The 16051-nt window shown below is 39.5% G+C and overlaps 1 protein-coding gene across 1 annotated transcript; it reads right to left on the bottom strand.

The window, feature by feature from the left end:
- Positions 1-5434: 5434 nt before the first annotated feature.
- Positions 5435-16050, bottom strand: car15 (carbonic anhydrase 15). Its single transcript, XM_036594490.1, is given in 10 exon segments — positions 5435-5848; positions 7758-7874; positions 7876-7919; positions 8427-8493; positions 8576-8668; positions 9654-9799; positions 12385-12561; positions 12661-12687; positions 13331-13522; positions 14487-16050. Coding segments are annotated over 9 exon segments (960 nt in total). The 5' UTR covers positions 13395-13522; positions 14487-16050; the 3' UTR covers positions 5435-5623.
- Position 16051: the final 1 nt, after the last annotated feature.

The following is a 16051-nucleotide window of genomic DNA, read 5'->3' as shown; positions in this document are numbered from 1 at the left end:
ACGATCATAAAACAGTGTCTCAGACATCAGTCAGTGAATTCATAACATTTTCATGTAATAACTTTCTGTAAGGGAACTTTTAGAGGTGGGCATCTGGTTCCTATCACCACCACTGTGAACAGTTCTGACTCTAACCAGATGATTGAAGCCTGTGCACTAGCAGAAGAGGTGATGCCTGCTCCTGTTGAACAGTCCTTACTTTGGGCTTAAATTATCTCCTGTTGAGTCTTGAATTTGAGAAGTGGCCAAACAGCAGGTGGTGCGTTTGTGCTCTGATGTCACAGAGAGTCCAGTCTGCGTTTAATATGTTGTGTAATGACCCCACTGGTTATGATTCCTGATCCTCAGAGCTGCTCTAACACTCTTTAAGCTAAACCTTCTTCACGAAGCTGAGTATTAACACCATCTACATTCATTACTCCACTGAAAGCTTTTTTCATTACTGGTGCTGTATTAGTTATGATGGAGGGCTCACTAATGCTTCGCGGCACTGCTGTGTAGCTTCATGCTGAAGTTGTTCTGTAGTTGACGCCCATATAAGGAGCTCTGGGTCTGAGCCGTTTATCTCTATGGGGAAAAATGAATAGGGTTTTGGAAAATCGCTGCTGTCTCACCTGGTTATGGTCAAAAATGTTTCAAACCGGAGACGTTTTGTCATTCATACATTTTTTTCCCCACTGGATCCTCTGAATTATGAGGTCGTTGTCATGAGGTCTGGGTTCACATGTTGGCGGTAGGCAGATGATGGCAAACCGGATATTCCATTGTTTACAACAGGGCTGACATGGAAAAATCTGCGACAGTCTGCGGAACGTGGCAGCAGTAACATTCCGTCAAGAGTTCGGTTTTCCAAATTTTGGCGTCAGTGGCAACAGTGAAATGAACTCTATGTTGGTTTTTAAGGAGCTGTGGATGCCAAACATCTCACTGTTGAATTCCAGATGAACTTAGTATTACAGAACACAAAATAAGAGCATGGAGTCACCATGCCAACGTTTGCGTGGCTTATTGCTGCTGTTGGACGTGTGCTGCTTCAAAGCACAGAATCATATTATTATTTTTTTGTTTATTTTTACGCAAACATGTGAACGCAGCATCATGCTACAAGGACGAACTGCACACTGAAATGACTCAACACTGTTATACACCAACACCAGCTACTCAAAACTGCCAAACGCCGCTGAACTCCCACGCTGGACAGGCTGCTGGTCTGTGTGGGGGATTTTGGTGAGGTCAGTTCAGTTTCCAGCAGTGTTAGCTTACGGGTCACACTGTTCACTTTTCGGCTCCGTAATGAGCTCATTTGGTCAGAGGTGGGGCTGGACGATATATAAGATATGTCATGATAACCGTTTTTTAGCTTATAGTGGATATTGTCCGTACTCAGACATTTACGAAGAGCCGAATTAGTCCTGCTTTGCTGGATTTAGTGCAGCAGCTTGTGAAAAGCTGAATATTAATCACTGCATTCATAGTTTTTGATAGTTTTTTTTTGTTTAAATGTGCCACTGCAGAACATTTCAGTTCACCACAGACTGAAAGCAGCGATTAAACTCTGTTAATGTTCCCCATAAAGATAAACACCGCAGACTGGGACTTCCTTATATGGGCGTAACTGCTCCTCCTGCTGGTTACCTTTAGTATTGCGCTCTCTCTCCCTGCTTAACGCTGTATTTCTGAACTTGGAGAAGCTTCTGCTGCGCTTAGTGCTGAATCTCCACTAACGGGATGTTATCAGGTGAAGAGAAGAGACCAGATAATATAATCGTGCCAAACTTTTGCATTTTAAACAGCTCGAGCTGTTATTACAGAGCGAGTGTGTGTTTTGCGTTATTCTAAGCCTGTTGGTGCTTCGGCTGAAACAGCACTGTATTATTCCTCAAGTACTCAGTGTTTAAAGTGATGGTTCATTGAAAAATCTGATTTACTCCCAGTTAGAACCACTTTTTGTTCCCTAATAGACCATAAGTAAAAAAAAATAGAGCTTTCACATAATGTGAAGATTCTGCACCAGTTTAAGGGTTCTTCCTAGAACCTTTATGTTCTTTTAAGCTTTAAAAAGGTTCTTCACATGCGCACAACACTTTTTTCTGAAGAACCAGTTTTTTAGGGAACTAAAAGTTGTTCTTTTAATGGCAAAGAACCTTTTGTAGCACCTGAAGTGCATTTTTAGATCAGCCAAGATCTGGTGTAGCTAACAAATCATGGAAGCCTCGAGTTAGCGTCATGCTAATTGGTGGGGTATAGGCTTCCATTACGTGTTAGCCACATTAGCGTCATAGGTTAGCATCACCAGGCATGTCTAAGTTGATCAGCTACATGTAGAGCAGATGGAGTAAACTGGGAAAATCAGATTTGTTGCTGAACTGTGGCTTTAATAGCAGTGAGTTTCCCTCTAAAGCTGCACTCACGTTTACTCTAGCTGTGATCCTGTTCAGCCTGCATTTCTTCTTCTTCTTCTTCTTCTTCTTCTTCTTTTTGGTGGTTTAATTTGAACACTAGAGGCTTGTTGTTGTATTTTCTTCCCATCAGGCCATCCAGACCTCCCGACACCCCCCACCACTTACTCTACAGTCACACTGCAGGGGCGGAGCTTTTTCTTTCAAACGTGTTTATATTGTACAGGATCTGATCATTTGTATGGAGGAACTGGGCTTTTTATCATGATAGGGAGTTCTGAAGACGATGCATCTTTTTTAATAAGCAGAGATTGAGTATCTGATATTTTTCAGGGATCATTAAAATAAAAAAGGGTAAAATATATATATATATATATATATATATATATATATTTGAAAGTGATGCATCTTGTACATAAAAGCGATCTGTTCTCCCTTTGGAAAGATTGTTTCTTGTAGAAACGTCTTTTTTTTCCTGCCCGCTTTCCTTTGTAAACTTATGTGTAAATACGTAAACTGTGAATATATAAATATATAAATATATATTATATTTTTTGTTCCTGAGGATTTGCTACAGATTGGCAGCTCAGAGAGGTCTACAGAGCGAGTGTGAGGAGCTGAGGGCAGTATTTCAGCTTGTGTCAAGCTTTATTTTTTATTTTGTGTTGTAAATTCTATGAAAACTTGTTTGCAGTGCGTGTGGGGGGAGTTCTGATGCAGAATCGGCGAGGGGAGCCGCTGGCTTTCCCCGAGTCTATTTATTACCACAAATGTATGAAAAAACAGAAATCATGGAAAAAAATAAAGGATTTTTCTTTTCGAACAACTTTGTGATGTTATATTTCTACGTCTGTCTAATTAATCTTGCATGATGTTCTACAGGACAGAGCTACGGGTATTCAAGCGTTAGTTCAACCAAAATGTACACCGCCCCCCCCCAGCTGTAGCCAAAACTATCAGCCATGCAGTTTATTTCTTTAGCCGTAAGCTAATATAGCTAGCAGGCAAAGAGCTTATACTCCACCAGTTAGCTACAAGGCTAATGTAGCTAACAAAAAAGCTTAAGGCCTACTCTTTAGCTATGAAGTTAAAGTAGCTAACAAGTAAACAAAGTTTACAGCCAACAAGAAAGCTAGTCACCAGCTAGGAAGCTGATGTGGCTAGCTAACAGGTGAAGGAAGTTTGCAATCTGTCAGGTAGCTGTGAGAATGCTAATGTAGCCAACAAGTAATGTAAACATATACCTCACCAGTTAGCACCGCACACACGCCTCAAACTGTGTTGAGCTGATAACCAAATTTTTTGTTCCACCTTAAATGGTGCAGCAGTTACATTTTGGGGCCTGAGGTGCCAGATTTAACTGCAATACCGTTTAAGGTGGAATGGAAAATTCCACTAAGAAGTTGGTGAACAGGAAGCCAACTTCATTAACATGTTTGAGAAGTGTGTAATGAGTATTCACCATTCATAATTGGTGGGGTATGAGCTTCCTATACCTGTTAGCTTCCTATACATTAACCTTGTAGCTTCAGTGCTAAAACTAAAGAAAAAAACTTCAGACAGCAAACACGTCTCAGATGATTAACTAGATTTAGGGGGAAATTGTGTGAATTAGAAACTATTGCTTTAACTGTGTTCCCTGTACTGCTGGTGTTGTGAGTGTAAACACAGAGTTTTACAGAAACACAAGAATACTGACGCTGAACAATCCTCAGCACTTTCCCACCATCCTCACTCTCAGTCCCTCTCAGAGTGACGGAGGTGGCTGGTACTGACTCCCAGCACGTCATACGGCTCAGACGCTGCTGTTCACTCACATTCACTTTATTATCATCTACAATAAGAGATCTTGGTCTCGGGGGAGTGAAAACACGACTGTAATCTGTTTAGAGTTTTCATTACAAACAAACAGCTTCACTGTGTGTTGACAATGGTGGGTCTGCACGATGCACTGAATAGTTTCCTAAAAAATCAGAATCAAATCAAATCAAATCATCACTGCTGCTAAGAATATTTTTTTTATTTCCAGTAAGTTCAGCAAATAAACAGAAATTGTGCACTAAAAACCTCATATTTACCTGTCTGTCTAGAGAGTGTGTGAACTTGTTTACACTTAGAAAATCCACAAAACATGTTGACTGGGGTGCCCAAACCTTTGCATATCACTATATCTATATATAAATGTTACACCTCATAATATATATAATCATAATAGTAACCATCATAATTCAATAGTGTTAATGCAGTAAGTAGTGATTTTGTGTGTCTGTGATTTTGTGTTTCCTGTCTTCTGTAACTATTGATCATCCAGCACCTTTTTTATCTGATCAATACTTCATCATGTCAGATCAGGAGCTGCTGATGAAGTTTAATAAATCTTTGTTGCTGGAGGAGAAATCAGGAACCAAACTTTGTTCTTCAAACCAGCTCACAAAATATTAGCTACATTTCTGAAAATTAATACTTTACACTTTAGTGTATTTACAATAGTGATCATCTGTTTTTTAACAACAAAAACACTGATTGCCCAGATAAACAGTTTTAAACAGTTTGACTGACGCGCCTGGTTTGCTGTGCAAAAGTTTGTGTGCCCCTTGTCAAATTCCATGTTGTTGATTTACTGAGTGTGAATAAGTAGACACATCTGTACATTTTAATACACAATTTCTGTTTATTGGCTGAATTTAACACATTGGGGAGAAAATAAAATATAACATGATATGACTTTGCATATCTTAAATTTTGTCCAACATGTTAAATTTAATAAACAGTTATTGTGTATTAAAGTGTCCAGTCCTGGATTTTGTGGTCACTACTCTCAGTGGCCAATCAGTTACATGAGCGGTTCAATTAACTAGCAGTTATCACAAAACCAAGGACTGGAATCTGGATTCAAAATCTGATTTAGTCAAACCCTTTTGTTCTGTGTTCAAAAACACAGTGAAGAAAGGTGGTCAGAGCGCCCCCTGCTGTTTGACCAATTGAACTGAACTGAATGAAACCGATTGGGCGAAATGTGAGATTTTATGATTCACCGAATCGTTACCTAAACAATCACAATCTAATAAAATCTATAATCGATCATTTCCGTTGAAATGTGATCTCTGTGTATCAGGAAGTGGAGTCTGCTCTGTTTCTTCACTGGAGCTCCTGACCTTTGACCTGCTGTTTCCCTCATTCCTCCACAGGTTCTGCTGAAGGTTCCTCACTGAAGATCAGTTTTATCAGCTCAGTGCACTGAAGGCTGATCTGAGAGCAGTGAGGATGAGGAGGAGGGGGAGAGTGGCTGGGCAGGCGGTGAACAGGGGGGCACTGGAGAGCAGGCGGGCATGTTTGGAGGCGTAAACGTGGCTGTAGGTGGGGTGGATGTGTCTGAAGTTGTTCTGCAGAAGAGCTGCGGGTTCTGCTCCCTCCTCTGTGGAGTAAATCCCACTGATGAATGGCTCAAACTGAGAGAGGAACACAAGCAGAACCACAGCAGATCATCAGTGACCTCCTGAAGAAACACGCTGACTTTACAGGATTCATTTGATCACCACAGGTCAAAGACGTGGAAGTAGTCAACGATGTTTAAAATTTTAGACATATTTTACAAATTAAAGTTTATTTACCAGTAACACCGCACAACATGTTTATCACCATCTAGTTCAAACAAAGAAGTGTTTTCTGGAGGACTCCGTTATTGATTCTACCAGTTAGCTGAGAGGATAACATAGCTAACAAGTAAAGGAACCTTATGGGTAACCAGCTATGATGCTAATGTAGCTAACAGATGAAAGAAGCTTGTTGCCCACCAGTTAGCTGCCAGGCTAATGTAGCAAAAAAAGTGAAGAAAGCTGTAGCTCACATTTATCAGGCTCCAGTCCTTGCATGCCAAAACTCTGCAGGCTTCAGCACACTGCCTCATAAAACACACCTGATTCAGCTCATCAGCTAATCAGCAAGGCCTTCATGAACTGAATTCAGAGTGTTAGATGAGGGTAAAAGCTAATATCTGCAGCACATTGTCCCAGAAGTTCTCCAGTTTGACATGCCTACTGTAGCTCATTAGGTTAGCTTACAAGTAAAGGCAGCTTGTATTCTGCCAGGTAGCTGTGAGAAGGCTAATGTAGCTAACAAATATTGTAAGCATATACCTCACCGCACACACTTCAAACTGTGTTCAAATCCAATTCTCTGTTCCACCTTAAATGGTGCAGCAGTTACATTTTAGTGCCTGAGGTGGCAGTTTTAACCACTGTAGCATTTAAGGTTGAACAGAAAATTCCAGTAAGAAGCTGGTGAACAGGAAGCCAAATTAATTAACATGTTTGAAGCAATTGTGTAATGATTAGCACCATGCTAAAAATGCTAATGGGTGGGGTATAAGCTTCCATTCCTTGTTAGCTGCATTAGCCTCATCGCGCCAGTGCTAAAACTAAAGAAGTAAACTTCATGACATGAAACATCTCTGAGCTAATCACCTAGGTTTTTGGGGAAAATCTGTTTTTATGGAGCGTCCCATTAATTATTCTAGCAAATCCAGTTCTTGAATCCAGATTCCAGTCCTGGATTCTGTGATCACTGGTAGGTATGACTCATGGGGATGCCAACATTGAGCCAGTTATTACAAAATCCAGGACTGGAAACAGGATTTAACCCTTTTGGTCTGTGTTTATAAACATACAGTGACGAAAAGCAGTGCTGCCTGATGTTCACGTTTAAAACCTCGATTATGGTTGAACTGGAGGGGTGGTTCATTATAGGTTGTATATCAGTGTGCTGTGTCAACCCTACGATCACTTATATGACTTCTTTCTGTAGCGCCCCCTTGTGGCTATTTCACCAGTGGAACAGAGTCAGATATTTTAAATTAATATGATCAAATAAAATAACTATGTTAGATGATCCTGGACTCTTTTGTCTTGCTGTGTGAAATGCTGTTGAGCTGCTAGTGAGCAATGGATGGTGAAAAGGGTGAGAACCCCTGCTGTGAAGAAAAACTGACAGTAAAAGAAAGCCACGATGACACTAAACCACAGGGTTAACAGTTCAATCATATTTTAATCTTCAGTAATAAGACTCAGTATAATATTCTGCTGTGATACTTTATTTCTTGCTGTTTTGTTTTAATGGTCGCAAAATGACTGTTTAATAAAGGTTCCAGTGTTTTTTAATGTGTTAGAAAAATTCCTTACTGGAGAAACGATTGAGACTCAAAATGAACTCAGCCAGCAGAGGGCGCTATTCTGCACTTTGCCTCTACATCGCTGCCTCAGTATCTCTATCATGTTTAAAAAGAGTTTTATTTTAAAGTGTTTCAAGTGTTTAAGAGTTTTAAGGGTTTTAGGTGTTTTATGTGAGGATGGTGGTCTCTACCTGTGCCCAGGAGATGGAGATGGGCACCTCATACACGGTCCACAGCACAGCCTGTGAGCAGGGGGGTGTGGTCAGGCTGCCATGGTAGCGGTAATACTGAGACAAGTTAGCCTGCGGGCAGCAGGGTCAGCAGGGGGAATGGCCTGATGGACTTCTCCTGACCTGGAGGTGGACAGAGAACAGATCAGAACCTTCTCCTGGACACCAGCTTTTCACTGACCAGTAACGACCACTGAAAACCTCCTGACCGACCATCTCAGATCCAATAAATATTTTCAGGAAATAACATCACTGTGTCCGGTAGAGAGTGTGCAAAATTACAGGCTTGTATCTTCATTCGTTTCTGAGATACAAAGGATTTAAAAAGTGGGTGTGGCCTTAAATTTTGCCTTAAAGGGCCCAAACAATGGACGTCTGAATTTTACACACTTTCCTGAATGATAAAACACTCATGTGTACAGCAGTTTAGCCAGGCCTATTCAGCCTACCCTCTCACAATGAAGTTTAATAGTGTTTCAGCCCAGACAGCCTATTAGAACAGAGCTCATTTACATTTAATGATCTTAAAGGTACAGTTTGTTTAACTGCAAGAGAAAAGAAAGAATATGAGATGAATGCGTGGGATTTATTTCTGAAATCTGTTGAATTGAGGAGGATTTAGTAACAAACCTCTATAGGTGATGAAGGGCAGTGCGCTGGAGATTGGCTGGAAGTTCTCGTTGTCCATGTAGCTCAGCTGCAGTCAGAGACGTGAATAAATAAACTGAGCTGTAAAATCTCAGAAGAGCTCAAACTATCAAACTTTAATGTGTATTTACATCAATGAAGACGGCGAGTACAGCAAGACCGGTTGGGTCGCCCAGAGCAGCGGTCAGATTCGGGTGAGAGGATTTAATACTGACAATATGCATCTGTAAGAGAAGAGTTCAAACTAATTAAGCACAATAATACGGATAAAATGATAATGAACAATAATAACAATAACAAAAATTGGATATGATAATAAATAACAATGCATTAGTGCACATCAGAAAGCCATCAGGGGAAACATTTCAGCTAAGTCGTGTTTGGTGTCTAAAGAAGTTTGGTTCTTTAGTTCTAGCACTGGAGCTACAAGGCTAACAAGCAATGGAAGCTTATACCCAGCAAACAGCATAATGCTAACTGCATGACAATCATCACACACTATTTTGACATGATACGCTATATGATGACTGCTATCTATAAACACAGACCAAATTAAAGCTTCAAGGTGACTGTGTTCTAATGTACTTCAGTCCATGTTTATAGATAACAGTGAGTCATACAGTGTCAGAAACCACATCATCAAGTTTATTAGAGATACTGAACAACTCCACACACTTTGAGACCATTGATGATTTAGTCATGATGCTAATTGGTGGGGTATAAGCTTCCATTACTTGTTAGCAACATTTGCTTCATAGCTCCCGTGCTAAAACTAAGGAAGCAAAGTCATGGCTGATTGACTAAAGGGGAAAACAGGGTAGTAGAGAACCCTGACTTTCAGATGTCCTCAGTTTGGGCCACCTCTAACGTTCTACAACATTGTTAATTATTGCTAGCACCCCTAGCAGATTTCTAATAGCATGTTAGCTCTAAGCAAATGTTAGTGCAAAAGACTGCTAAACATGGACATATAAATATGTAAGTCCTTCAGTTCAGCTCCTGACGTCCTAACCAATGGGAGAGCAGCTTGGCTTGACTTACAGCATGTATATACAAGAAGACTAATGATTCTATTACACAGAAACTTTTATAAACTGTTTTTGTAGGTCACAGAAATCATTAAAACCTTCTCTGAACAACCTGAGAGTTCCACACTGGGTCAGGGTTAAGGTCAGGTAAGTGAAGTTTAGGGTTAGGACCGTCTCAGACCTCCATGGGGAAGCGCTGCAGGAGGAGTGTGTGTTCGGAGCCGTTGGTGGACGTGCTGCCCCAGTGGAAATGCAGCTGGACAGTCCGATACAATCCGGGAAGACCACTGCCGCTCACCGATAGCCCACCGCCCACCTCCAACACAACTACACACACACATACACGCTGTTAACATACTCAAAACACTCAAAAACATACTCAGCTTAAAAAACTGCTTAAGCACTGAGTAGCTTCATTCATCATTCATGCTCCCTTTATGCACGAAAAAGAACACGTCCGTTTCAAACAATGTGGCGGTCACTGCCCACATACTTCCAGGCGTCCTTTACGTTGGCATGGATGTTAAGCTGTACATCCACCAGAGGGCAGTGCAGAGTCAGAAGTTTCTGACAGCGACAAACATGGCAACGGTGGAGGAGGCTGCAATAAATAATGTACCAACTACAAAAGAGTACTTAAATACTTTGTGATATGTGGACGGAGAATTCTTTACACTTATATTACCAACGAGAGAAACTGGTGTCGTGTCTCGCGTGGACTATTAGCTACACTGCCCCCCCACGGCTTCCGGTGGTACTGCTCCGCTTCGTCCGTATCAGTAAGCTTTCAGAGAACGTGTACAAATATGGATGAAAAGAACGCAGAGTATGGAGAGAAGCTCTGTCTGTATCCATATTTAATGTTGAGCATAAATGAGCCCTTTAGTAGAATTTTGTGTTTCAATTTAAATGGTGCAGCTACAAAGTCCTCATAGGAAAGTCTGTTTGGCGGCCATTTATGTAACTCTGCTGGTCAGTTATTTTCTTCCATACTAGTCCAGACTCCTCTCTCTCTGAATGAGGAGAGACCAAAATACTTAAACTTGAAGGTTAAATTTCTGTTTTAAAAAAAGATTTCATATCACTGATAAAATCTGACAAAAACCTAACAAATAGTTTGTAGTGTTTGGCTCAGTAAAACCTAAAAACGTGATTTTTCAGGTTGTTCTGGCTGCTGCACTTGTGCACATCTCCACAGTGAGGGGGGAGCTTTCCCTGCTCAGGCATAACCGGCAAGCTGATTGGCTCTTTTTAATGAGGGTGGGACTTTCTCCACATACAGACGCCATGTTGAGCATTATGAGCTTTCCTGTTCAGATTTCAACAAGTGACCGTTTCCTCCTATATAATGTCTCTGGTGTTATTTTTGGCAGAAAATGCTTGAAATTAATGGCTTTACTGTGGATGTTTAAAGACAGACAGTTCATTACGTTTGATCAGAACAAAAAGGGAATAAATTAGGCGTGTATCTCAGATCAGGTTATCAGAAGCTGGTTAAATTCAACTTTTCTACAGAAACCACAAAATTTTCTTCTGTGTCAGTGTTTGAAATCGGGATTCAACATGACGGTTCACAGAATACTGCAGCTTGAAGCAATTTTCTTCACTTTAATACAGTTAGCTAGCCTCGTTAGCCTTTTGGCAAACACTGCTAGCATAGTTAGCAGTACAAAAGTTGCAAAAACAGCTAGCGTTACAGTTTTGTGCCAGTGTGAATATTCCAGTTACAGCACTGCTGCTGCAAGACACTTTCTTCATTTAAGCAAAAGAACACGAGAGGAAGTGTGTTATCGCGAAATAACATCACAGCTGTGATTTGCATGAGCCGAAGGCGAGTGCCTTAGATCATCATAGCTGTGATGTTATTCGTGACAACACACGACCTTGAGTGTTCTATTGCTTTTATACAACAGTTAAATAAATAGAGTAAGAAATAAATAAACTCAGTCGTGAACGTGGCATGTAATATATTTTAATTTTAGCGGTTCCTTCCGCCAAATTATAGTTCCCTGACAAGCAGCTTGTTGCTACGTCACAGTAACGAGCTCCGCTCACTCGCTGCACAGCCGGCAGTTCGTTCTCCAGCTCCTTACACAGACCAACTGACGTTCAAATAGCTTGAGCGTCTCCTATCAAAGTCGTTGCTTAGCAACGGCGTCTCGGCGGAATGATACAGTGTTGTGAAAAACTCGTGATGTTATGGCGAAATAACAGCATGGTTAGAACGCTTCTCAACCAATCAGCTTGCATGGCTGGAACTAACTGTTGTAAAAAAGAAAATAAATGAATAGTTATTCATTTAATTACTGGGCTAGGGTAGTTAGCCAACACTAGCGGCCTGTTTAGGGCTAGTAAGGCCTAGCTGCAGAACTTACAGGTGCTATATCTCTTTGACTAACAACTAGTTGAACTGACAGGCCTACACTTTATTTCGCAAAATATTAATTTGCACTTTCCTTAATAAAAATGTACCAAAGCCCAAAATTTGCAATTTTTTTAAAAGAGTGACAAAATATTCTTGGAAATATTATTGACAATAAATAAGAAAGGGACATCATTTAAAAAGATAATTTGGAAAAGACAATTCTTAATTTTTTACGTTGAAACGTCATAGTTTGCTCATGAATGTTAGTGTTTTTATTCAAAACTTTAGTACAAAATTAACTCTATGCCAACCTTCTCTTTTTGGATCTTTTGGTCTAAAATAAAACAATAACTGAGCTGAGTGATGAGCAGTAAAGCAGAATAGAAGCAGAATCAGCACACCCAAAATAGAGAATCAGGAGCTGAACATTAAAACAACTAAAATGAGGAGAAAGTTAAAATCACTCTCAAAAATCCTGCAGCAGAAATAACAGCACAGTGTTGGTGTTGTTTCCACACGTGTGTTCTGAGGTGGCGAGTAAACTGACCCGAGTGGCCCTGGTTGGTCAGTCTCCACTGGCCTTTAGGAGTGCTGTTGAATCCGGAGAGCTGCAGCTCATCCAGCTGGGCGTCTCTGACCTGCTGCCAGCCGAGGTCGATCGGGGAGTGATGAGCGTCCAGCAGGGGGTGACAGGACGGAAACATGTCCCCCCATGCGTACGGGTCTAACAAGCACAACAATGACCTCATTTACATCACTGTAGAATAGATTAATTAATAAACAATCAGAATATAAATGACATAGTTAATCATTTCATACTCACCACACTGACCATCATCATAACAGAAATCTGACACAAAAATCAGAGAAATTACTCATTACCACACTAAAAACATCAGAAACCACCACAAAATCTGACCTTTAACCCTTTGAACATTTAAAGAATTCATTCAGAACTGCATAGACAGCAAAAAAAAAATCATACTAGATACTGAATAACTCATAGTAGTTACTGAATAATTCACATTAGATACTGAATAAATTGTAGTGGGCACTGAAATATTTTTAGAAAAAACTGAATTATTCTTAGAAAACACTGAATAATTCATAGTGGATACTGAAAAATTCCTTTACTGATTCATTTACTGATACTGAAGTATTGAGATGAATAACCTAATAGTAAATCTGCAGTTTCAGAGGTTAAGAGTGAAAATCCTGACCAAGTTTAGTACAAATGTGGTTTGGAAATTAAATTAAAACAAAATAAACAATATATTATGTTTAAAAAGAAAAATAAAACAATAAAAAATAAGACCAAAAAAGACAAAATAAAACAAAAATAAAAAATGAAAATAAAAAAATAAAACAAAGGAAAATAAAAATTAAAATTAAAACATAAAATTAGTGAAAATGAAAGGAATAAAAAATACAAACAAATAAAAAACTAAAAGAGATATAAAAAAATAAAAATAAAACAGTGTGGTGTGACTCACCATCGTAAGTGAGAGTGAGCGTGAGGACGGTCTGGAGCAGAACCAGCAGCAGCAGCAGCAGCATGATCTCTTAGTGTAACTGACCCTGCTGGACTGACCCGCGGGTTTAAATAGAGCTCCTGACCCCTGCAGGACGTCCGGCTCGCCGCCCGCTCCCACTGAGCTCATCACCAACACAAGCAGCATTTATAACTGCAGAGACAAAGATGGACACGTGAACAGTGACCACCAGCCTGTGAGTGTCGACCACTGAGTGGACCAGAAGAGAAGAGCAGAAATGGGCTGTCAATTATTCAGTATGAATTATTCAGCAATTACTATGAATTATTCAGTATCTACTATGAATTATATAGCAATTACTATGAATTATTCAGTATCTACTATGAATGTTTCAGTGTCTACTATGAATTATTCAGTAACTACTATGAATTATTCAGTGCCCACTAGAAATTATTCATTAACCACTAGGAATTATTTAGTATCTACTATGAATTTAATTAGTACCTACATAAGAATTATTCAAGATCTACTATGAATTATTCATTAACTACTATGAATTCTTCAGCATTTACTATGAATGACGCAAAATATACTATGAATTATTCAAGATCTACTATGATATATTCATACATAGCTACTATGTATTGTTCAGTGTCTACTATGCATTATTCATTAGTTACTATGTACTGCTCAGTGTCTATGAATTATTCATTAGCTACTATGAATTATTCAGTATTTATGAATTATTCAGCATCTACTATGAATTATTCAGTACCCACTATGAATTACTCAAGATCTACTATGAATTATTCAGCATCTACAATGAACGATTCAAAATATACTATGAATTATTCAGCATCCACTATGAATTGTTCATTAGCTACTAGGTATTGTTCAGTGTCTACTAGGTATTGTTCAGTATCTACTATGAATTGTTCAGTATTTATTATGACTTTTTTCAGAAATGAGTATGAATTATAGTTGATGCTGAATAATTGACTAGTTGTGTGAATGTGGTTTTCCTGAAACAGGCTGATGTTAGAAGTTAATTTATCTGTGTGTAATCCCGCAGTGTGTGTGTGTAGTTGCTCTCTGGTTTCTCTGGGTTTGTTTAAAGTGGTTCTTTGTGTCCTGCTGGGGTTTCCCTCTGACTCACACTGAGTTCAGGTGGATGGATTTCCCGGCGCTCAGACGAGTTTCCGGCGGCTCCTTAAGCTCCAACTGTTGGAGTGTAATCTAACCGGCCGGGTTTAATCTGCATCCGGAAACTGAAACACTCTGAGATGTAGTGGACACAGAGTGACCATTCAAGACCAGATGATCGCAGTCCAGTCTCTCTGATATTCCCCCTTGCTGGACCTTTAACACTTCACCGTGCTGGAGTAAAAGAATCAGGAGAAGATCAGCACAAAAACAACGAGGCTGAAACTGGATTCATGTTTGGATTTTCCTTCCACCTTAAATGATACAGCAGCACCGTTCACAGAAACTGAAGTTTGTTCAGCTCTGATCCCTTTTTAGAGCCTCTCAGTCTAAAATAAAATGATAAAGCTCCGCTGAGAGGAACAGAATAAACACAAGAGTGAAATTAAACACAAAAAAGAGAATTAGGGACTAAACAGTAATGACTAAAATAGAACTAGATTACTGTATTTGCTAATATACCGAAGAAAAAGTGACAGTACTGACATTTAAAAACACTCAGTAAACAAAGCCCCTCCCCCAAACAAATTCAACCCACTTCAGTGTTCTCTCTAAAGCCCCACCCTAAAAAAACTAAAGCCCCTCCCTTCAGTGTTTCCTTCAAGGCCCCAATAGCAAATAAACTAAACCCCTCCCTCGCTCACTGACAGTCTATTACATTAGCTAGTTAGCTAGTGAGTATCAACATCCTGTTTCAGCCGCAGTTTGAACAGAATCCGCTACTAAATAATTAACTGCCCAGCAGCTACAGAGCAAGTCGCTCTTCAGATCTCACTGTCACTGTCTCTTCAGGTTATTATTCTGTTATTTTCTCTGCTTTTATTTCTTTCAAGTGCTAATAATCTGCTGCAGTGAGTCTGAGCATTGTGGACAGTTAGCTATATGCTAAAGCTACACAGCGCTGTGGTCAGAACAGACCAGCCTCTTTATTCTGAGTGTTTGAACGTTGCCTGTCGACATCATTTATTTTTATTCTAATTCTTTTCAATAAGGAATGATTAAACATATCAGGTGTGGACTTAACTCTTTAGCTGCAAAACTCACAAAATCTCCAGCAAGATGGCTAAAAACACTAATTAGCAAGCATCACTCATGATTGCTACAGCATTAGCTTTATGTGCTAGCTAACTACTAAATAACTAAACTAAAACAATCTGACAACATAATAGTTTAAATCATGGAGGAAAGTCATGACATCTAATTATATATAACAGAATAAGTAAAGCAATATCCATTAAAGGTATATTCACTGATTTTGGTGAAAGTTTTTGATTAACTTTTTACTACATTAATGACCTTTTCAGTTGTTCAAATTGAATATCTCTGTGGATTAAAAGCTAAAACTGTAGGAGTATATAAAATGCAACTTTATAGCTCCTAATATACAAAAATAACAAAAATAAATAAATAAAACAAAATAAACTCATCCGCCTGATGACTGCTGGGATAGGCTCCAGGTCCCCCCATGACCCAGAAGAAAATTAACTCAAAGTTTCAGCTGGTATAAATGTCACGAAT

Source organism: Colossoma macropomum, unplaced genomic scaffold, assembly GCF_904425465.1.
Source record: "Colossoma macropomum unplaced genomic scaffold, Colossoma_macropomum, whole genome shotgun sequence".
NCBI lineage: Eukaryota > Metazoa > Chordata > Actinopteri > Characiformes > Serrasalmidae > Colossoma > Colossoma macropomum.
Note: the sequence above shows the minus strand (reverse complement) of the source record. Positions and strands in the feature narration are given on the sequence as shown.